Raw genomic sequence first — 24,522 nt, forward strand, 5'->3', positions numbered from 1 at the left:
TATTACACAAACGTCAGTCAATTCAATTCTCCGCTTCTTCTTATTCTCCCAAGTAGCAAGGGAATTAGTAGCCAACTTCCACGCAAAGATGCGTACCCTGGGGGGAGGGGGGAGGGCAGCCCCAAAGTGCCTTCCAAATGGCCCTCCGACCATTCGGTGCACTGCTTGTGGCGCTTGAGCAGGCCGACTCAGCTCCTCCATGCCGACCCAATACACGCTCTTGATGGTGAAGATTCCGTTCAGCGATGATGCCCATGCAAACACACCCTCGGCTTGCCTCGGATTAACCTTGATCTGAATGATCGCATCTATGTCTGCCTGAACAAAATGCTTATGTAGGAGTTGCATATTCCATGTACCATGCTCATTTAGTAACGACGAGAGTCGCCTAATCCTGCATTCTTTCTGCTCGGAGACCAGCTTGAAAGAATGGGGTCGTGGAATCCATGGGTCTCACCAAACCCTGATCTTTGAACCGTCCCCAACTCTCCATAAAAGATCCTTCTTCAGAAGTATAAGACCATGTTGAATTCCTTGCCAGATCGAGGAGGAGTTGGTCGTGAAGACTGTATCATGGAGAGCTCTTCTTGGGTAGTACTTAGCCTTCAAAACCCTGGTGCATAAGCTATCTGGTTTGATGATGAGGCGCCATGCTTGCTTTGCCAGAAGGGCCTGGTTGAAAACCCAGAAATTCCTGAAACCCAAACCACCATGTGATTTGGGTTGTGTAATTTTATCCCACAATATCCAGGGTGTTTTCCTCCTTCCTTGTCTTAAACCCCACCAACATTTTCTGACCATACGCGTCAAATCATCACACACAACCATAGGCAGTTTGAAAACTCCCATAATATAGGTTGCAATGGCTTGAGCTACAGATTTTATCAAGGTCTCCTTGCCAGCTTGGGAGGGCATGCCATCTCCCCACTACAACATTCTTTTCAACGATCTTTCTTGCAGGCTCTGGAACCGACCTTTATGCATGCGTCCTTGGGGTGTAGGGAGTCCAACGTATTTCTCTTTAAAGTCTGCAACTTCAACTTGGAGCACCTGTGTAATTTCTGAACGTACTTTCTGAACTTACTGCTTCAAGACATCGTGCTCCAAACAAGATGGAACATTTGGCTCTATTCACTAGCTGGCATGTGGCTATCGCATAGGTCTGAATGATCTTGTTCACATTCCGTGCTTGACTAGTAGTTGCCTGATACGCGTAAAGCACACGCCCGTAGGGAACCCCAAGTGGAAGGTGTGATGCGTACAGCAGCAAGTTTCCCTCAGTAAGAAACCAAGGTTTATCGAACCAGTAGGAGTCAAGGATCACGTGAAGGTCGTTGGTGATGGAGTGTAGTGCGGCGCAACACCAGGGATTCCGGCGCCAACGTGGAACCTGCACAACACAATCAAAGTACTTTGCCCCAACGTAACGGTGAGGTTGTCAATCTCACCGGCTTGCTGTAAACAAAGGATTAGATGTATAGTGTGGAAGATGATGTTTGTTTGCGAAGAACAGTAAAGAATAGAGTTTGCAGTAGATTGTATTTCAGATGTAAAGAATGGACCGGGGTCCATAGTTCACTAGTGGTGTCTCTCCCATAAGATAAATAGCATGTTGGGTGAACAAATTACAATTGGGCAATTGACAAATAAAGAAGGCATAACAATGCACATACATATATCATGATGAGTACTATGAGATTTAATCAGGGCATTACGACAAAGTACATAGACCGCTATCCAGCATGCATCTATGCCTAAAAAGTCCACCTTCAAGTTATCATCCGAACCCCTTCCAATATTAAGTTGCAAACAACAGACAATTGCATTAAGTATGGTGCGTAATGTAATCAACACAAATATCCTTAGACAAAGCATTGATGTTTTATCCCTAGTGACAACAAGCACATCCACAACCTTAGAACTTTCATCACCTGTCCCAGATTCAATGGAGGCATGAACCCACTATCGAGCATAAATACTCCCTCTTGGAGTTACAAGTATCAACTTGGCCAGAGCCTCTACTAGCAACGGAGAGCATGCAGGGACATAAACAACATATATGATAGATTGATAATCAACTTGACATAGTATTCAATATTCATTGGATCCCAACAAACAAAACATGTAGCATTACAAATAGATGATCTTGATAATGATAGGCAGCTCACAAGATCTAACATGATAGCACAATGAGGAGAAGACAACCATCTAGCTACTACTATGGACCCATAGTCCAGGGGGTGAACTACTCACACATCGATCCGGAGGCGATCATGGCGATGAAGAGCCCTCCGGGAGATGATTCCCCTCTCCGGCAGGGTGCCGGAGGCGATCTCCTGAATCCCCCGAGATGGGATTGGCGGCGGCGGCGTCTCTGGAAGGTTTTCCGTATTGTGGCTCTCGGTACTGGGGTTTTCGCGACGAAGGCTTTAAGTAGGCGGAAGGGCGGAGTCGGAGGGCTGACAGGGGGGCCACACACTAGGGCGGCGCGGCCCCTCCTTGGCTGCGCCGCCTTAGTGTGTCGCCACCTCGTGGCCCCACTTCGTTTCTCCCTCGGTCTTCTCGAAGCTTCGTGGAAAAATAAGACCCTGGGTGTTGATTTCGTCCAATTCCGAGAATATTTCCTTTGTAGGATTTCTGAAACCAAAAACAGCAGAAAACAAGCAATCGGCTCTTCGGCATCTCGTCAATAGGTTAGTGCCGGAAAATGCATAATAATGACATATAATGTGTATAAAACATGTGAGTATCATCATAAAAGTAGCATGGAACATAAGAAATTATAGATACGTTTGAGACGTATCAAGCATCCCCAAGCTTAGTTCCTACTCGCCCTCGAGTAGGTAAACGATAACAAAGATAATTTATGAAGTGACATGCTATCATAATCTTGATCAATACTATTGTAAAGCATATGAGATGAATGCAGCGATTCGAATCAATGGTGAAGACAATGAGTAAACAACTGAATCATATAGCAAAGACTTTTCATGAATAGTACTTTCAAGACAAGCATCAATAAGACTTGCATAAGAGTTACTCATAAAGCAATAAATTCGTAGTAGAAAGCTTTGAAGCAACACACAGGAAGATATAAGTTTCAGCAGTTGCTTTCAACTTCAACATATTTATCTCATGGATAATTGTCAACACAAAGTAATATAACTAGTGCAATAGGTAAATATGTAAGAATCAATGCACACAGTTGATACAAGTGTTTGCTTCTAAGATAGAAAGAAGTAGGTAAACTGACTCAACAATAAAGTAAAAGAATGGCCCTTCGCAGAGGGAAGCATGGATTACTATATTTGTGCTAGAGCTTTTCATTTTGAAAACAAGAAACAATTTTGTCAACGGTAGTAATAAATCATATGTGTTATGTATAAGATATCCTATAAGTTGCAAGCCTCATGCATAGTATACCAATAGTGCTCGCACCTTGTCCTAATTAGCTTGGATTAACATGGATTATCATTGCATAGCATATGTTTCAACTTTCAACCAAGTGTCACAAATGGGTATCTCTATGCCGCCTGTACAAAGGTCTAAGGAGAAAGTTCGCATTGGATTTCTCGCTTTTGATTATTCTCAACTTAGACATCCATACTGGGACAACATAGACAACAGATAATGGACTCCTCTTTAATGCATAAGCATTCAACAACAGATAATATTCTCATAAGAGATTGAGGATTAATTGTCCAAACTGAAACTTCCACCATGAATCATGGCTTTAGTTAGCGGCCCAATGTTCTTCTCTAACAATTTGCATACTCAAACCATTTGATCATGAAAATCGCCCTTACTTCAGACAAGACGAACATGCATAGCAACTCACATGATATTCAACAAAGGTGTTATCGTTGATGGCGTCCCCAGAAACATGGTTACCGCTCAACAAGCAACTTATTAAGAAATAAGATACATAGCTACATATTCTTCACCACAATAGTTTTTAAGGCTATTTTCCCATGAGCTATATATTGCAAAGACAAATGATAGAATTTTTAAAGGTAGCACTCAAGTAATTTACTTTGGAATGGCAGAGAAATACCATGTAGTAGGTAGGTATGATGGACACAATTGGCATAGTTTTTGGCTCAAGGATTTGGATGCACGAGAAGAATTCCTCTCAATACAAGGCTAGGCTAGCAAGGTTGTTTGAAGCAAACTCAAGTACGAAACGGTGCAGAAAAGCTCACATATGAACATATTGCAAGCATTATAAGACTTTACATCGTCTCCCTCGTTGTTCAAACACCTTAACCAGAAAATATCTAGACTCTAGAGACCAATCATGCAAACCAAATTTTAACAAGCTCTATGTAGTTCTTCATTAATAGGTACAAAGTACATGATGCAAGAGCTTAAACATGATCTATATGAGCACAACAATTACCAAGTATCAAATTATTCAAGACATTATACCAATTTACCACATGCAGCATTTTCTGTTTCCAACCATATAACAATGAACGAAGTAGTTCAACCTTCGCCATGAACATTAAGAATAAAGCTAAGAACATATGTGTTCATACGAAACAGCGGAGCGTGTCTCTCTCCCAAACAAGGAATGCTAGGATCCGATTTTATTCAAACAAAAACAAAAACAAACAGACGCTCCAAGTAAAGCACATAAGATGTGACGGAATAAAGATATAGTTTCACTAGAGGTGACCTGATAAGTTGTCGATGAAGAAGGGATGCCTTGGGCATCCCCAAGCTTAGATGCTTGAGTCTTCTTAAAATATGCAGGGATGAACCACGGGGGCATCCCCAAGCTTAGACTTTTCACTCTTCTTGATCATATTGCATCATCCTCCACTCTTGACCCTTGAAAACTTCCTCCACACCAAACTCAAAACAAACTCATTAGAGGGTTAGTGCATAATTGAAAATTCTTATATTCAGAGGTGACATAATCATTCTTAACACTTCTGGACATTGCACAAAGCTACTGAAATTTAATGGAACAAAGAAATCCATCAAACATAGCAAAACAGGTAATGCGAAATAAAAAGGCAGAATCTGTCAAAACAGAACAGTCCGTAAAGACGAATTTTTCAGGGGCACTTAACTTTCTCAGATGAAAATGCCCAAATTGAATGAAAGTTGCGTACATATCTGAGGATCACGCACGTAAATTGGCAGATTTTTCTACAGCAGGGGCGGCTCAATTTCGTGACAGCAAAAAATTTGTTCCTGCGCAGTAATCCAAATCTAGTATTGACTTTACTTTCAAAGACTTTACTTGGCACAACAATGCAATAAAATAAAGATAAGGAGAGGTTGATACAGTAGTAACAACTTCCAAGACTCAAATATAAAACAAAAGTGCAGAAGTAAAATAATGGGTTGTCTCCCATAAGCGCTTTTCTTTAACGCCTTTCAGCTAGGCGCAGAAAGTGTGAATCAAGTATTATCAAGAGATGAAGCATCAATATCATAATTTGTTCTAATAATAGAATCATAAGGTAACTTCATTCTCTTTCTAGGGAAGTGTTCCATACCTTTCTTGAGAGGAAATTGATATTTAATATTACCTTCCTTCATATTAATGGTAGCACCAATAGTTCGAAGAAAAGGTCTTCCCAATATAATGGGACAAGATGCATTGCATTCAATATCCAAGACAACAAAATCAACGGGGACAAGGTTATTGTTAACCATAATGCGAACATTATCAATACTCCCCAAAGGTTTCTTTATAGCATTATCAGCAAGATTAACATCCAAATAACAATTTTTCAATGGTGGCAAGTCAAGCATATCATAGATTTTCTTAGGCGTAACAGAAATACTTGCACCAAGATCACATAAAGCATTACAATCAAAATCATTGACCCTCATCTTAATGATGGGCTCCCAAACATCTTCTAACTTCCTAGGAATAGAAGTTTCAAGTTTTAGTTTCTCCTCTCTAGCTTTTATGAGAGCATTTGTAATATGTTTTGTAAAGGCCAAATTTATAGCACTAGCATTGGGATTTTTAGCAAGTTTTTGTAAGAACTTTATAATTTCAGAGATGTGAAAATCATCAAAATCTAAACCGTTGTGATCTACAGCAATGGGATCATTGTCCCAAATATTTTGAAAAATTTCAGCAGTTTTATCACAAGCAGTTTCAGCAATTTTAGCAGTTTCAGACAATTTTGCACGCTTTGCACTAGGAGTAGAAACATTGCCAACACCAATTATTTTACCATTGATAGTAGGGGGTGTAGCAACATGTGAAGCATTATCATTACTAGTGGTGGTAATAGTCCAAACTTTAGCTACATTATTCTCTTTAGCTAGTTTTTCGTTTTCTTCTGTTTCCCACCTAGCATGCAATTCAGCCATCAATCTAATATTCTCATTAATTCGAACTTGGATGACATTTGCTGTAGTAACAATTTTATTATCATTATCCTTATTAGGCATAACTTTCAATTTTAAAAGATCAACATCAGAGGCAAGTCTATCAACCTTAGAAGCAAGAATATCAATTTTATCAAGCTTTTCCTCAACAGATTTGTTAAAAGCAGTTTGTGTACTAATAAATTCTTTAAGCATAGCTTCAAGACCAGGGGCACACTCCTATTATTGTTGTAAGAATTCCCATAAGAATTACCATAACCATTACCATTAGCAGAAGGATATGGCCTATAGTTGTTACCAGAATTATTCCTATAAGCATTGTTGTTGAAATTATTACTTTTAATGAAGTTCACATCAACATGTTCTTCTTGGGCAACCAATGAAGCTAAAGGAACATTATTAGGATCAACATTAGATCTACCATTCACAAGCATAGACATTATAGCATCAATCTTATCACTCAAGGAGGAGGTTTCTTCAACAGAATTTACCTTCTTACCTTGTGGAGCCCTTTCCGTGTGCCATTCAGAGTAATTGATCATCATATCATTAAGAAGTTTTGTTGCCTCCCCCAAAGTGATAGACATAAAGGTACCTCCAGCAGCTGAATCCAATAGGTTCAGCGAAGAAAAATTCAATCCTGCATAAAATATTTGGATGATCATCCAAGTAGTTAGTCCATGGGTAGGGCAATTCTTCACCAAAGATTTCATTCTCTCCCATGCTTGAGCAACATGTTCATTATCTAATTTCTTAAAATTCATTATGCTACTTCTCAGAGATATAATTTTAGCGGGAGGATAATATCTACCAATAAAAGAATCCTTACATTCAGTCCATGAATCAATACTATTTCTAGGCAGAGATAGCAACCAATCTTTAGCTCTTCCTCTTAAAGAGAAAGGAAACAATTTTAATTTTATAATGTCACCATCTACATCCTTATACTTTTGCATTTCACATAGTTCAACAAAATTATTAAGATGGGCAGCAGCATCATCGGAACTAACACCAGAAAATTGCTCTCTCATAACAAGATTTAGTAAAGCAGGTTTAATTTCAAAGAATTCTCGTTGTACTAGCAGGTGGAGCAATAGGTGTGCATAGGAAATCATTATTATTTGTGCTAGTGAAGTCACACAACTTAGTATTCTCAACAGTACCCATTTTAGCAGTACTAAATAAAGCAAACTAAATAAAATAAATGCAAGTAGCTAATTTTTTTGTGTTTTTAATATGGAGAACAAGACAGTAAATAAAATAAAACAAAGCAAGACAAAAACAAAGTAAAGAGATTGGATGCGGGAGACTCCCCTTGCAGCGTGTCTTGATCTCCCCGGCAACGGCGCCAGAAATTTAGCTTCATACGCGTAAAGCACACGCCCGTTGGGAACCCCAAGTGGAAGGTGTGATGCGTACAGCAGCAAGTTTCCCTCAGTAAGAAACCAAGGTTTATCGAACCAGTAGGAGTTAAGGATCACGTGAAGGTCGTTGGTGACGGAGTGTAGTGCGGCGCAACACCAGGGATTCCGGCGCCAACGTGGAACCTGCACAACACAATCAAAGTACTTTTCCCCAACGTAACAGTGAGGTTGTCAATCTCACCGGCTTGCTGTAAACAAAGGATTAGATGTATAGTGTGGAAGATGATGTTTGTTTGCGAAGAACGAGTAAAGAACGAGTTTGCAGTAGATTGTATTTCAGATGTAAAGAATGGACCGGGGTCCACAGTTCACTAGTGGTGTCTCTCCCATAAGATAAATAACATGTTGGGTGAACAAATTACAATTGGGCAATTGACAAATAAAGAAGGCATAACAATGCACATACATATATCATGGTGAGTACTATGAGATTTAATCAGGGCATTACGACAAAGTACATAGACCGCTATCCAGCATGCATCTATGCCTAAAAAGTCCACCTTCAGGTTATCATCCGAACCCCTTCCAGTATTAAGTTGCAAACAACAGACAATTGCATTAAGTATGGTGCGTAATGTAATCAACACAAATATCCTTAGACAAAGCATTGATGTTTTATCCCTAGTGGCAACAGCACATCCACAACCTTAGAACTTTCACGTCACTCGTCCCAGATTCAATGGAGGCATGAACCCACTATCGAGCATAAATACTCCCTCTTGGAGTTACAAGTATCAACTTGGCCGAGCCTCTACTAGCAACGGAGAGCATGCAAGAACATAAACAACATATATGATAGATTGATAATCAACTTGACATAGTATTCAATATTCATCGGATCCCAACAAACACAACATGTAGCATTACAAATAGATGATCTTGATCATGATAGGCAGCTCACAAGATCAAACATGATAGCACAATGAGGAGAAGACAGCCATCTAGCTACTGTTATGGACCCATAGTCCAGGGGTGAACTACTCACACATCGATCCGGAGGCTATCATGGCGATGAAGAGCCCTCCGGGAGATGATTCCCCTCTCCGGCAGGGTGCCGAAGGCGATCTCCTGAATCCCCCGAGATGGGATTGGCGGCGGTGGCGTCTCTGGAAGGTTTTCCGTATCGTGGCTCTCGGTACTGGGGTTTTCGCAACGAAGGCTTTAAGTAGGCGGAAGGGCGGAGTCGGAGGGCTGACAGGGGCCACACACTAGGGCGGCGCGGGCCCCTCCTTGGCCGCGCCGCCTTAGTGTGTCGCCACCTCGTGGCCCCACTTCGTTTCTCCCTCGGTCTTCTGGAAGCTTCGTGGAAAAATAAGACCCCGGGCGTTGATTTCGTCCAATTCCGAGAATATTTCCTTTGTAGGATTTCTGAAACCAAAAATAGCGAGAAAACAACAAGCGGCTCTTCGGCATCTCGTCAATAGGTTAGTGCCGGAAAATGCATAATAATGACATATAATGTGTATAAAACATGTGAGTATCATCATAAAAGTAGCATGGAACATAAGAAATTATAGATACGTTTGAGACGTATCATTGCCTTAAAATATAGCAATGTATCGTCTGCAAAAAGGAGGTGGGATATCCCCCGAGCTCGGCGACAGACTTTAACTGGTGTGATTTGATCAGAATCTGTCCCATGCTTTAGAAGAGCCAAAAACCCACCAGCTACAAAAAGGAACAAGAACGGAGAGAGGTGAGATATTCTGTCAAATTTAACGGAACCCTACTAGAATCATTTGCATCATCACGTGGTCTACGACAAGGTGATCCCCTCTCCCTCTAAGTTGCTATTTGATTCCATGTATGTATTGATGATCCAGTGGAAGGTGTGATCAACAACTTTTTCTTTTGAAAGAGGGGCAAAAGCTTTACCCCAATCTATTAATTAAGAAGAAGTGTTTGACAAGATAGTCCCAACTAGGTGAGCGATATAAGGGATTGCTCTCCTAGCATTATTTCACTCAAACGCTTAGCACCCGCTATAACCCACAACAGGGCTTCCATTTTAATACGATCTAAGGCTAAGGATGGGGACGCATGCTTGTTGTGGAACACCCAAGCTTTTCTTTCGTTCCAAATTTCCCAAATGACGAGCAAGGATAGGGAGACGATGTCCTTGCGGTTAGGGGTGCAACGGCCGTCATGGTGTGTGCATAAACATACTGTAGTTGAAAGGGTCATGGTGTGGAATCGGCTGTCATGGCGATCAACAACTGGTGTTATGGTGTGTGCTTGCATAAACCTATTGTAGTTGAAAGGTTCCTCATTTGGTGTGCATATTTAGTTGCTCTCTTTACATGAATTTTAGGCACTTTCTAAATATACATAGTTCTTCACTGAAGGATGAAAGTGGAGAGTGTAATTCAAATTTACAATAGCTACAATATTCATCGTAAAAATAAAGAAAATACAATACTAGTAACTTTCCTCCCGGTAGCTGCGTTCTTTTCTGACCATTCGACCGTTTTAGTTGATTCCATTCAGCTCCAAGAAGCAAACATTTTTTAACTAGCAGTATTTCTAGATTCAGTTTTGTCAGGAGAATACCTGCAGTATGTATAACATCAGAAATATATATAGCTTGCGCGTTTCAGATTTTAACAAATATATGTTTCTCAAACATATATTGCTGCAATGGTTTGAAATCCAACAAATTGCTCAATCTATTTCCTTTGATGGTACAAAAGATAGTCTGATTTGGACGTGGGAGACTAGTGGTTCCTATAGTGTGAAATCTATGTATGATGTGATCAATTTTGGTGGTATTACCCCTGTTAATATTCGCTCTGTCTGGAAACTCAAAGTTCCCCCCAAAATTCATATCTTTCTCTGGTTACTTTTCCATGACAAGTTACTCACTAGAGATAACTTGGTCAAAAGACAGAATGTTGATGATTTGACTTGTGTTTTTTTGTAATAAAATGGAGTCTTGTCAACATCTTTTTTTTTGACTGTGTAGTAGCAACAAAACTCTGGGGAGAGATTGGTATTGCTTTGGATATTAATGTTAATATTTCAAGTATGCATGACATCTCTGCTCTCTGGGTTAACAAAAAGAAGAATTGTAACATTAATATGATCTTTGCTGCTGTGTTGAGAGCTATCCGGATTACCAGAAATGAACTTGTTTTCAATCGTTCTCAATGGCTTGGCATGCAGGGTTTGTGGAAACACTTGGTCTGCAGTTGTGTACAACGGAAAATACTCCTGAAAGAGGAAGGAAGAGAAGAAATGATGACGTTGCTGAACAGGTTGGAGGCTTCAGCTCGACGGCCACCGCTGCTGTTGTGGCCGGAGCCTGGTTGACTCCTCAGAAGAGGGTCAGGTCAGCTTTGGAGGTTTGTGTTGAAATATTGGGCCTACACTTAGTGGCCCATACTAGATTTCAGGTTTTCCTATAAATCTCAAAGCCCACATAGTGGAAGCCTTGTGAGTTTGAGCCCAAGTTGGTGGCAGCTCACTAGGGAGTGGCAAGAGGTGGGAAGTTTAGTCCCACATGGAAAGTTGGGAGGAAGTTAGACCACCTTAAAAGGTGGGTTGTTCCACCACTAGTAAGTGAGTAAGAATAGGAGTGCTACACGCGCGCGCTCCTCCTCCTCCTCTCTCGCTCGTCTCGTCTCGACTCGACTCGACTCGACTCGACACGACGCGCGCGCCGCGCTCGTGGTGAGTGGATTGAGCCTCGAGCCGAGACTTTCCTTACTTTTTGCAGCTCAGGAAAACGAACAGAGTCCTAGACGAACGCGTCGCAGTTAGTCGGTTCGGGTCGCTCCCGGATCGTGGGCTATCACGTAACCGACTCGAAACGTTCGTGCGACGTGGGCGTGGCCCACGTTGCCTAGGGTTTCCCGAGCCTATATAATCTCTTGCCCGGCTACCGCAGAAACATATCTAATACACGAGTTAGGGTTTCCACCTCTCTCTGCTTGCGCCGCCATCATAGCCTACTCCATCCCGTGCGCCGACGTGCATCGGCAAACGGGAGAGCAGGTCTCCGGAACAGCTCGTCCTCGCGATCCTGTACGGGAGAGGGCGAATTAGGTTTTTGGGAAGCGCTCTGCGCGAATGCTCAAGCTCTTCATCACGGGTCGCCTTCCGTCCAAGTCGGGCGATGCTGCCTACCGTCGTCTTCAACGCCGTCTACTTCGACTCATCGTCCCCGTCGTCAACAACGTTGTCATCAACAACGTTACTCGCTGCGACATCGTCTGCTACACCTCCACCGCCACCTCCACCGGATCGGTACGTGGGACATATCTCGATCTGTTTAGCGATGGATGTTGTACCGTTTGCTCTGCTCATTGTTCATGTTGATCACTGCATCTAGTATGTTCGAGTTTCACATGTTAGTAGTTACTTTCGTCATGCTTTATATTCTGGAATTAATCATGGAAATTGTGCCTAATTGTCCAACAGTTTGTGCTATGAACAATGCAAGGGGCTTTGGGCCGATGCTGATCACTGCCGAGGATCTGAGGAGGACAATGGAGACGAACGACTTAATCCTGGTGGGTGATGGCGTTGGCTTCCAGGTCCTAAACCGCCCTTGAGCTTGGATGATGTGTTCTATCTTGATGGGTTGGTGTGTTTTTCTGTGCAAGTTTGTGTTTTGCCTCAAAACTGATGGCTGTTTTCCCCCCCTGGTTGGGGTTTAAACTGTTATGTGTTGGCTCGGTGTGTTGTAAGATAAGCTCAGTAGGGGTGTGTGGAGTTGTGTGAACACTGTGTGGTGCTGTTTGGTTTCAATATATTTGGAACCGGGGCGAGGCCCTTTTTCTCTAAAAAAATATGTTTCTCAAACGCGATTTCAGATTTTTATCTGGCAGTATGTATAGATTCAGTTCAGATTTCAGTTTGGTCACGATATTTATGCATGGAAGTCTCGGATAACTGAATATTTATTGGCAAACGCGATCTAGTCCTTGTTGGTGTTCCCCGCGGGATTGCCCTCGAACCGGTTGATTTTGAAATGGTGGAGCTCCACCCCGGCCTCTACCGCGGTCCTCGCCTCGCCATCGATGGCCATCTCGGCAAGGATGATCCCCACCGCTGGCCCCATTTTGAACCCGTGACAAGAGAACCCGGCACCGAGCACCACGTCCTGGCCGAACTCCCCGCCGAGGAAGTCGATGACGAAGTCCTTGTCCGGAGTCATGGCGCACATGCACGACTGCCGGATGACCGGCCCGCCGGCGGTCTCCACATGTCCCGGCATGAACTCCTGAATCCACCGCGCGACCCGCTCGGCGGCGCCGGCGACGCCGGAGCCCCAGTCTCGGCTGTCCGGGTCGCACGGCGACCCGCTGTTGTCGTTGATCTTGATGAGACCCGGGAACTCCAGCGACGGCGTGCTGTACACGAATGTGTCGCCGTAGCTCGAGAACGTCGGGAATCCGGCCTCCGCCGTGAGCTCGTGCTCGCGGCCAGGCTTGATCTTCCAGTACATGGTGGTCTTCTGCACCGGCTGGATCGGCAGCTCCATGAAGGCGACGGACTTTACCAGCTTGCTCGCCCACGCGCCGACCGTCACTATGCACTTGGCGCCATGGAACTCCTCGCCCTTGCTTGTCACCACCCGGACGCCGTCCTCTCCTTCCTTCTTGACGATGCCGACGACTTCCGTGTTGTCCCTGACGACGGCGCCCTTCTTGACGGCCAGCGTGTGGAACATGGCGAGCGCCTTGGTCGCGTTCAGCACGCCGCCGCCGAGCTCGCTCACCGCCGTCACCCACCCGTCCGGGACGTGGAATACGCCTCCCCACCTCTCGCCGACATCATCCACCTCGGCCGCGCCCGCGTTCCTGACGGCGGCGAGGAGCCGGGCGTTGCTGCGCGGGCCCATGCAGAGGTTTGGCGACGGGGTGAGCACGCGGTAGCCGGCGTCGGCCTGGGCGTCGCTCCAGAGGCGGCGGGCGAGGCGGACCATAGGCGGGTAGTGCGCCTTGGCGTAGGCGTCGCGGATGGTGCGCGACTCGCCGTGGGAGGAGCCGAGGTGGTGGAGCAGGTCGAAGCGCTCGAGGAGCAGGACGCTTGCGCCGCGGGACGCCGCCGCGTGCGCCGCGCAGCTGCCCATGATGCCCGCGCCCAGCACGATCACGTCGAAGCTGAGCGGGCCATTGACGCCTGCGGCGTCAGATGCTGCCTCTGCGGTCATGGCGCCAACACCCGCGATAGCTGCTGCTGCACCCGATAATAGTGAGCAAGTGAGTGCTCTACTTAAAGGAGTGGCAAGTAATAGTGGGTTGGTGCCAACGGAATGCACTGAATTTTAGTGATTTTGGTGGACACCGAAATAATTACCTTTCTTTCAAAATATTTCAGTCATTTCAGTAATACACATGGATTAAACAATATTCATTTTTCGAAAATTTGAAAATTTTAATTATTTTTTACAGAAAATGGCGCTCCTTTGACGGAAATGAAAACCAAAATCAGTGAATTTCAGTGGTAGGGACTGAAAATTTTCCGAAACTGAAATTTAAAACCATGGTTGGTGCACAGCACGGATGATTTTTGTGGCAAATGAGTGATGTACGTTGCCATGGAAGGAAATAGACAGACGCCCGTGTCTATGACATGGATGCAGCATGTGTGTTGTCCCTCAAATGGTGAGAGGGGCAATTCTACCGTGCAGCCTATCTTCCGTGCACGTCCCACCTTATTTCTTCTTTCACATTTTAAGATAGGAAGGCGTGGAAGAGAGGCAATCAATAATGCAGCATGTGTTGTACCATCTGCTACAACAGCTCCAATGCTGAGAGCGGCAATTCTACAGCCCACGAGACCTTCCGTGCATGCCAAACCTTCTCTCGTTTCACATTTTAGGGAAGATGGTGTGACATATCTTCCACATTTTATGACAATTTAAATTAGATGATTCTAAAACATAAAATTTTCATACCATTTGAACAAGGAGTTTTAATTTGTGGACCGATTAAATATTTGAGTTGAAAAAAATAGCACGCTATAAAAAAATAGCGTGGGTCTAAAAATACGCTATTAGCATGTTATAGCGTGCTATTAACGCGAATAGCGCGCTATAGCGCCGAAATAGCATAGCGTCGGCTCTCCAGATATGCTATAGCATGCTATTAGCGTTGAATAGCGCGCTATTTTTTTCCATGGTTCCTAGTGACGAGAGGTCTACCATGTGTGAAGATTATTGAAATGATGAAACTTGGAGACTTGGTTCTAGGTAGCTGCTTTCACAAGATTCACATTTTTGCTAGAATTGGCGTGATTATTGATAACCTTGTAGTGGGCATTGCAATCAACAAAAAATTTAGGTAGAAAGTCAAGCTAGCCAATTATATTACATACTCATACGTGATATATGGCACAAATTTTTGAAGCATTATTTTTTTAAACCACCACACATGTCTACTTTGTAATTTATCCTATAGCAACTATATCGCACACAATGACTCGAAGCCCAAGTTTTCATTTTTATGTTTTTATTTTATTTTATTTTCTTGAATTCAAACTTTGTTTGAAATTGTCGGCCTTGACATTAGTACAATGGGATGAAAATTTGAGGTACGGGCTTATGCATGGCACATTAGGTACCTCTACATATTTTATGACAAAATTTAGTACGAACATTTACAATACCTAAAGTTCAAATTTTAATAATTTCGGTCGAAACTTAAAAATAAATCCTAGCTTCACTTCGAGATAAATCACCATACATACCCCGTAATTAACGTGGGCCTACATACTCGGGCGATAATGGCCTAATAACTACGAATGTGCCTTTCTACTAATGCACTTTCGACCACTTTTTTAATGAAGCACAAATCCTATGATTCGCCAGAAAACAAACATGGAGATTTTACATATAAGTTGTTTTTATTTCTTTTGTATCCTTGGGTTGCAATTTTTGACACTCCGCATACCCAATGTGAAAAACCTTGATCGCTCCATACCTGCATGGAGCATGGTATTTTGAAAAAATCATAAAGTGGATTTTAATTTTTTTTAAAATTCTGAAAAAGTCGTTGCCAGCACATCATTTTTGTTGCAGTGACAATGCACCCAATTAGTCATCTAGAACGAACTCTTGTGTTCGAATCATTTTTAAACATATTTTTTGTACTAGTATTTTTCTCGTAACTACAGAGTAGGGACATGTTGACAATTTGGACCCACATCCTGCGATATCCCTCGACTTAATAACAAGTTAAAATAAAACGACCAAGTTTGAAAAAAAATCAGGTAACCAGAAATCGTGGGTAAAAAAATCAAAGCTAGCACATGTTTCTTATACAGGGAGGCTGGCATCAGGGACCCATCATCCAACAACGTCCGTCAAAATTATAACAAGGTAAAATTAAACATAAGGGATCGAGAAAAAGGCAAGTGACCCTAATATCACTGGTAAAAAAAAATCAAAGATAGCACAAGTTTCTTGTACACGAATGCTGGCATCTAGGAACCATCATCCAGCAGCACCAGCGTCCCTCAAGTCATCAAAGTTATAAAAGGGTAAAACTAAATAGAATAACAAAAAAGAACTATCCCGCAATATCACGGGTAAAAAAAGATATCTCAAGTTTTTTGTACAAAGAGGCTGACAACTGGAACCCATCGGCCAACATTGTGTCTCAAAGTTATAACAATGTATAAAATTAAACGTAAGGGGTCGAAGAAAGACAAGTATCTCACAATATCACGGGTAAAAAAAATCAAGATATCACAAGTTTCCTGTACAGAGAGGCTGGCATGAGGGACCATCAGCCAGACCATCCCTCAACGTTTAAAAGGTAAAATCAAAAGAAAGGGATGAAAAAACGCAAGTATAAAAATAATCGAGATATCACACGTTTCTTGCACTACATGGAAATTCAAATCTTGGACCCATCAGCCAGCAACGTTCTCAACATTTAAAAGGTAAATCAAACAGAAGGGGTTGAAAAAAGGCAAGTATCCGCAATATTAATGTAAAAAAATCAAGACTTCTCAAGTTTCTTGTACAAAGAGGCTGACATCAGGGGGCCATCAGCCAACAGCCTCCCTCAACATTTAGAAGGTAAAATTAAACTGAAAGAATCGAAAAAATATCCCGCAATATCAATGGTAAAAAATAAAGATATCACACATTTCTTGTACATAGAGACTGACATTAGCGACCCATCATCCTGCCACGTCAACAAGGCGGCAGGAGATCAAAAGAAAAATGCAAGTACCTAGAAATCAAGGGTCATAAAAATGCAAGAAAGGAATCGTTTATTCTACATAGAGTATGACATATGAGACCCGGCCCATGCGTCAGCAGCGGCATCAACGTTAACAAGGCGGTAGGGGATCCAACAAAAAGGTCTAGTAGGAAGAAATAACGGGTAAAAAAAAATCTAAAAAGAAAACATGTATCGTTTAGAGAGGCTGGCATGTATGACCCATTATCCAGCAGCCATGTATGACCCATTATCCAGAAGCGGCATCAACGTTAACAAGATGAGAGAGTATCGAAAGAAAAAATTCAAGTAGCCAAAAATCTAGTGCGAAAAATATTCTAAGAAAGAAAATGTTTATTGTACAGAGAGACTAACATATGGGGCACATGAGCCAGCAACAGCCTCAATGTTACAAAGGCGGCAGGAGATCGAAAGAAAAAACCAAGTAACTAGAAATCATCGGAAAAAAATTCAAGAAAGAAAATGTTTATTGTTTTGAGAGGCTGGCATATAAGACCCATCTTGCAACAGCGCCTCAACGTTACAAATGTGGTAGAGGGTCGAAAGAAACAAATAAGTAGCCTCAAATCAGGGGTCAAAAAAAAATTAAGAAAAAAATCCGTATTGTTCAAAGAGGTTGACATCAGGGATCAATGAGCCAACAGCATAAACGGCTCAATCGAAAAACATGAATAGAGGGCGCGATCGAAAAAAACAGCGCTAGAGACGCTGCCATCTGGGTCCTATAGTCTGCGGGGGTGCGGATTTGCGTTGACTTGGTCGGCGCCCCTGAGAATTCATCATGCACCACGTCCCGGGCCACCATGCACAACGTTTTTCCCGATTCTGGTGCTAGATAGCCTCAAATACAAGAAAAATAAGTTTTGCGATGCACCACGAAAAGAGCAAAAAAACATTGAGGATGGTGCATCAATAACCACGGTCGGACCTCAACTTCGTCGCCTATCAGCAAGGAGGAGCTCCAGGTGAAGCCCTTGAACCAACTTTGATTGGTGATGTGGATGGAAACGTCTTAGACGTTGTTTTCCCTCTTGGGGCGTCGTTGAGGAGCTCCTTCCTCGTTCCTCGTGGGGTGATGGGCTCTCAAGGCAAAAGCCCTAGATTTGGGATGCCGAAGCGGGCAACTGCAATGGTTATATCTTCACCTCCTTGGAGGTGTTGTCTTTGAGGGCATGCCTTCCATCTGCTTCATTTGTGACTCCCTCCGTGGTTGGTGGATGTCGGGGTGGTGGATCCATGTGGTTCATGATCATGCGCTGAGGTGGCTGCCTCGGGGAGCCATGCGATGGCAGCCCTATGAGGAAGGGCAGCAGTTCGGCATGGTACGAGTGGCAACTTCGGGTTGCATGGGCAGCAAGGTTTTTGGCTCGGTTGATGCATCTCAAAGTGGGTGGTTGACTAGATGTCGAGGCAGTGGCACCAGATTGTTGTGTGGTGGCCAGGGTCTTGCGAGAGGGTTTCCTACACAGCTAGGGTCGTGGGGTTCCATGTCGTGCGTCACTGCAACTTTCATGTGAGTGGTGCTACGTCAGGGCAGTAACCTGAAAGGCGGTGTTGGCGGGCTGCGCGTGTCGTGGCGGTGATCCCGAGAGTTTATGCAATGTTGAGGTGTTGTCCCTGTATCGTGTGAGTGACAAGGTCTTGTGTTTGGGGTTGGTTGGGCGTGTTTTGTGTTTTGTGGCGTTTGTTGCAGCCGTTGGCGAGTGTAGGATGTCAAGTGGGATCCCACTTAAGTCCCACTTGTAGTGCATTTTGCTTTTTGTAGTGTAATTTTGGCACTAAAATTTGAACTAAAAAAGGTAAAAAACACTATAAGTGAAATCTTACCGGGATCCCAGCCTAGGTTTGGGCGTTTTGTTCAGTTTTCCATAATTATGTGGGCACTTTTTGGACCAGGCAAACCTTTTGCCTGCGAAAGGAAGTACGTTTCGTCCCGTCCCGTCCCCCGCGGGCGGCGTCGGGGCGACGACCCGAACCCTCCCCGCCCAGGCCGACCTCTCCTCCTCTCTCCTCCGCCGCCGTCGGCGCAGGCCGCCGGGCAAAGCCCGCGCGGTGCCGGCGGCGGCGGCCGTCCCTTACCCACGCGCTAGGCTGGGAGGCGCGGGGCTCTCTCCGGCCAGCGGTGGTGCTGCCTGGTAGGCAAGGTGCCGGCGGCGGCGGCGCACCGTGGGTGGCGCGGCTCCGGGTGGTCTGGTGGCGGCGGCGCCGCCTCTTGGCAGCGGGGCAGCAGGGTGGTCAGCGGCGGCGCGGGCGGCGCGGCCCTGACCCAGATCTGGGCCTGTCTGGGCCCCATCTGGGCTTGGGCGGGCCAGATCTGGCATCCCTCTGCTCCCGGCGGCTGGTGGAGCTTCTCCTGCTGAGGGTAGCTAGGACGGCGGCGCGTGGACTGCAGCGCGGCCACGGGAGCTTCACGAGCCCGGCGGGCTCGGCCGGGCCAGAGGGGCCTGGTTTGCTCCTGTAGCTGCGTCCGGTCTGTCACCGCAGCTGGCGGTGGAGGTTGCGCCCTCCCGCGTGGCCGCTGTCCAGACTCTCCTCGGCTCGGGGGAATCCTTTCGGTTTCGTCGGTCTTCGTCGGTGGGTCACGGTGAGACGGCGCCGGTGGTTGCGTGACCGTGGTGGCGCGAGTTGGTGGGCGTCGAGGTTGGCGGAGCATGACGGAGTGTCCGGGGCCGTGGGACTGTGGGGGACAGGAGAAATCCTTGTCGACGGCCGACACCGACGCGGTGACGCTCGCGGGCGCCACCATTCCTTCTTGAGGGGCGTCGGGGTTCCCCCTTCCCACTTCCCTTCCGCATACCGGGGGAAACCCTAGGCTTGTCCGGGCAGCAGCGTCGTCATCGTCGCATTCCTTCTTGAAGGTGCTGTCTTGGTATGCGGCGCTTCGGAGGGCTAAGCTCGTGGTGGGAATCTTCCGGAGGGCGCAGCGGTTGCGGATCATCAGCGTTTTCGTCGATCCGTCTTTGTCATCCTTTCTTTCTTTTTTCTTCTTCTTTTGTTTTCTTTTGGGCTTCGGTGTGCTGTTTGCCCCAGCGGTGGTCTCTACCTTGTATCAGTTCGTTGCTATATTAATATAGCGGGGCGAAAGCCTGTTTCGAGAGAAAGGAAGTACTTCTACTACATTGTGAATTAGGTAATTAACTCGACGATGGCGAGTGGAGGACTTGCTTGGTCGTGTACCGGGCGGCGAGCAGCATGTAGAGCAGCAGGTTGCCGGCGCCAATGACCGCCCAGAGCCAGAAGTAGTAGTCGAGGTGCCCCGCGTTGAGGTCCGGCGCCAGCCACCCGGGCCTCAACCGCGACACTGCCGTGACCACCGCTGTGTTGACGTAGTACCCCAGCGAGAGCGCGAGGAAGGAGAGGGCGGAGCAGATGCTGCGCATTGACACTGGCGCCTCGCCGTAGAAGAATTCCAGCTGCGCGATCCCGCAGAACACGTCTGACCCGGCGACCAGCACGAACTGCGGCACCTGCCACCCGATGCCCATCATCGTGCCCGCGCCGACGCTCTGCAGCCGCCGCCTCTCCACCAGCGCCGCCGTCGCCATCGCCAGAACCACCAGAAACCGCCCGACGCCCATCCTCTGCAGCTGAGTCAGACCAGCGCTCCCGGCTGGCCCCCATCTCCTGGCGAGCGGCATGATGACGGCGTCGTGTAGTAGCACCCACAGCAGCATGAACGCCACCTCCACCGACACCATCGACGCCACCGGCACCTTCAACCTCCCGAACACTTTGTTGTCCATGGCCATCCCCTGCTGAATGAATGTCGTGGTCATCTGCCCCAAGGACGCCGCGTACAGCACGCAGGTTACCCAGATGGGCGCCATGCGCGTCAGGATCTTGACACCCTCCACCTCGCTCACCGTGCATAGATACCACGGGCCTTCGTCGTCGTTAGAGCCCTTCACCGCTGCCTTGTCCAGACACCTCAGTCCTTTGGTGTGCGCCAGCTTTTGCAGGTCACCGTCTTCCACCACCTCGTGCAGGCCAAGGCCGCCGTGATCCGCAGCTGGCAGCCTGGTATTCCTCTTTCTCAGGGACGCCACAATCACTCTGAGGATGTCCTTGAGCGGGCTGCCGGCGGGGAGCTGCACCCTGTACCAGGACGTGCCAGCCAGGAAGCCCGCCGCCGCCAGCAGCAGGCAGAACGTGGAGACGCCGAAGCCGAGCGCCCAGGACACGTTCTGCTGCAGCCAAGACACGAGCGTCCCGGCGACGAAGATGCCAAGGTTGATGGCGCCGAAGAACCAGGTGAAGAAGGACTGCTTCCTCCGCACCTCCTCCGGGCTGCCGTCCACGTCGTACTGCTCTGCCCCGAATGGGAGCAGCGCCGACTTGACGCCCCCCGTGCCGATGGAGGTCAGGTACAGCGCCGCGAAGAAGACGGAGAACTGCTTCCCGGTGGCCGGTGGGCACGAGATTCCCTCGCACGGCGACGGCCGCAGCGGCGAGATCCCCGCGGACAAGGTGAGCAGCACCAGGCCCTGCATCCATTCCATCAATTCCAAATTTGTCAGCTTCAGTTGCTTGACGGAATCACAAGAGACAATTAAGAGGATGATAGGATACTGACGGCGAGGTAGAAGAGGAGCGACGCGACGATGGTGTTGTACTTCCCCCAGTAGCTGTCGGCGAGGAGGGCGCCGATGACTGGGACGATGAAGGTGGTCCCATTCCAGGTGTCGACATGGGCGGCGTTGAAGGCGGTGGTGCCGTGGAGCACGGTGCCCAGGTAGACCACCATATTCAGTGCCACCCCGGAGAAGGCGATGCTCTCGAGCAGCTCGAAGCCTGCACGGTCAGCCAGTCAGTCGTCGTTCCTAGCTAGTAGAACATAGGCTAGATGCCTAGATGGAGCAGAGCCGTCGTTGGTAAGTTACCTAGAACAATGGCAGGGCCTGTCCAGGTGAAGGGGCGGGATTCCCTCATGGTCGTCGTCGTCTTCGTTGCAGCAGCTGACGAGCACGACGAAGACGATGATACGTGGCCGGGTTCCAGCATGGTCATCTCCTCGCCGTTACTAGCAGAGCGCGTCATCTGCATCCCGACTGGGAAAACAAGGTGAGGCCGGCCGGACTCCTGCGGTGCTAGTGCTTACTGACCAGAGCAGAGGTAGATTTGGAGGAGAGCAGAGGTACGAAATTAATGAAACAGTAGCTGAAAGTCAAAACTGAGGTTATCGCGCGGGATCATAGGGGAGAAGAAGTGGTGCTGCTGGTGGTAACGAGAACATTTCCATGCCGAGATAAGCGCATCTACAAAGTGGCGAGGTCAGCTGCCCGGGTTGAATTGTCGTTTAGCTTAAGCAGAGAGAAATAAGAAAGAGAAGTTTATCTTCTTTTAGCTATGATGATCTTTTAAAACTAAAAAATAACCTTTTTTTCTATTGTAACATTTATGTTTTCTTAGTTACACAATTTTTTTACTACTTTTTTATTTATTACTAAGAATAACAATAAAGATAATGCATTATATCAATAATATTTATCGCCTTATCGAGATGATGGGAGTGCAAAGAGAAGAGTGTGTTGCCTACCGTTGTGCATGCCCTAATAGTTGCGGTGCAAGCTATACAAGTCCGGCCGGTGCCATTCATGTTCTTTTTCCTCATATGGGTTCCCCTTAATTCACCAATAATCCTAGACCTACCGAAACTATCCTACGGAATGGGCTTACGGGCTGACGTGGTGGCTGATGTTTGGTTCTAGTTTTTTCCACCCCCGGAGCACGTACTGATCTGGTGTGTCTGGAGGTGGTTGTCCGTAAGAATTTTTTGTACGTGCCGTCCATAGATGTAGCATTGCTGTTAATTCATTAATGAAGCATCAATTTGTCTATAGCATGCATACAAGATTATTTGTATACACTGATTCAACTGTGTATACCAGAGTAAGCAAGCATGAACAAAATATAGCAACAGTTACAAACTTCCGAACCATAAAACAATCCCCATATAGCATGAACCAAATACCAACAGTTACAAAGTGTGGAGCCATAAAACACTCCCCATATTCTGCCTCTTCCCAGTCTAAGCAAGACCCAAACGCAATTGTTCTTGATGAATCTAAACCACTATCTATCCTTTGACATATTGGCGCCAGCCTTTTGACCGGTTGAAGACGCCGCAGACCAACATCTTCGGAAGTTCGGTGCTTCGACAAAGTACCTTTTGCACCATCGGTTTCTGCAAATCACCCCAATAATCCATTTGATGGCATATTTGAAACAATATGTCACAAGGATCATTAGGTAAAATACTATCAAAACATGTTGTATTCTTGTTTTCCAAAGAGACGGGAAGAGAGAGACACTGCACAAATTTTCACACCCACTCTCTCAATCCCTGAAACTTGAGTACCCACTCACCCAGTTTAGCGACCGTTTTAGGTTGTCTCAGAGAATTGAAAACACACCAAAAGACACTCCAAATGTATCTAACAATGGGTACAAGGAAAGAATATGTGATACATGCATGCTCTCATCTGAGGCATAGAACTTACATTGAATTGATCCATCCCATCCTCTTTTCTTGATATTTTCCTTTGACAGATTTCTAACCCATATAACCAACCAAATGCAAATTTGATTTTGGCAAGAAGCTTGAGATACCAAAGTTGTTGAAAACTTTGGCTGGTGGTTCGATTTACAGAGCAATACATAGTGGTTTCACTGTAACGCATTTGTTTTCTAAGTTCCATGTCACCATGTCATATGCCTGCTTAGATTAACATTATGCACTATGTCTAAGAAATTATAAAAATATTCAGCCAAATCCCCCCAATGGCATCTCCTAAAGACTAAGCAAGAACCCCTAGATTGAATAACTTTGTCAACTTTATTTATTTTCATTAAAAGACAAGTCAAACAATCCAGGAACTCTTCTCTCCAAGGATTCCCCGTTGTGTCAAACATCCTCCCAAAACCTTATCTTATTTCCCTATACTACTATTCTATCACAGAAGTTATATAAGATGCTTGACAACTAGAATGAACAAGGAAATAGTTATGCCTTGAAAGAAAGGGCCAATTATCATAACATCTTCAAAATCTTCTCATCATCCCAAAACACCAGGTTTATGTTTATAAAAGAACTTTCTTTTCATTTCCTAGACCTAGACTAATTTAATTTCTTTCTGGAACAATCAACTATTGCTTGAACTTGCTCTCATGATATTCCTATTTCCAAAACCGGCTCCTTTTTCTTATCGGTTTGTCCCTCCCTATGTGGAAAACCTTGATATTTTACGATTTTTCTCCCAGTTTCCGTTTTTATTTTCAAAATAGGAAGGTCGAGATAGAATTCTAGGACTATAGGCGCAACAATTACCATATATAACATAAGACGCTGATCCTTCTTAGGGCCTGAGTGTTAGCATCAACCAAAGCCCCACCAATGATTTGAAGATTTAGCTTGTATGAATCGCTATTGATTTGTTACGAATTATGGCAATCAATTCAGTATGTTAAGGATACTCACAATTCATTTAGAGCATAGAAAGGCTTTGGAATATTATTTACTAGCACTAGAACGAAACCCCATC

The 24,522-nt window shown here is 45.5% G+C and overlaps 2 protein-coding genes across 2 annotated transcripts; both read right to left on the minus strand.

The window, feature by feature from the left end:
- Positions 1-12,702: 12,702 nt before the first annotated feature.
- Positions 12,703-13,887, minus strand: LOC124647835 (probable sarcosine oxidase). The gene has a single exon (XM_047187703.1). It carries the CDS (start codon positions 13,858-13,860, stop codon positions 12,703-12,705), a length of 1,158 nt encoding a protein of 385 aa, XP_047043659.1. The 5' UTR covers positions 13,861-13,887.
- Positions 13,888-20,115: 6,228 nt separating this feature from the next.
- On the minus strand, positions 20,116-22,024 carry LOC124647836 (protein NRT1/ PTR FAMILY 8.3-like). The gene is made up of 3 exons (XM_047187704.1): positions 21,862-22,024; positions 21,555-21,772; positions 20,116-21,465 (listed from the first exon to the last, which is right to left on the minus strand). Exons 1-3 carry the CDS (start codon positions 22,022-22,024, stop codon positions 20,116-20,118), a joined length of 1,731 nt encoding a protein of 576 aa, XP_047043660.1.
- Between the last annotated feature and the right edge of the window lie 2,498 nt (positions 22,025-24,522).

This window comes from Lolium rigidum, chromosome 4, assembly GCF_022539505.1.
Source record: "Lolium rigidum isolate FL_2022 chromosome 4, APGP_CSIRO_Lrig_0.1, whole genome shotgun sequence".
Classification (NCBI taxonomy): domain Eukaryota; kingdom Viridiplantae; phylum Streptophyta; class Magnoliopsida; order Poales; family Poaceae; genus Lolium; species Lolium rigidum.

Coding starts and splice junctions, on each gene's coding strand:
- LOC124647836 (XM_047187704.1), bottom strand. CDS start 22,024: ATGCAGATGACGCGCTCTGCTAGTAACGGCGAGGAGATGACCATGCTG. Junction 21,773..21,861: donor AGGCCCTGCCATTGTTCTAG/GTAACTTACCAA, acceptor CTGACCGTGCAG/GCTTCGAGCTGCTCGAGAGC. Junction 21,466..21,554: donor CGCTCCTCTTCTACCTCGCC/GTCAGTATCCTA, acceptor GAATGGATGCAG/GGCCTGGTGCTGCTCACCTT.
- LOC124647835 (XM_047187703.1), bottom strand. CDS start 13,860: ATGGGCAGCTGCGCGGCGCACGCGGCGGCGTCCCGCGGCGCAAGCGTC.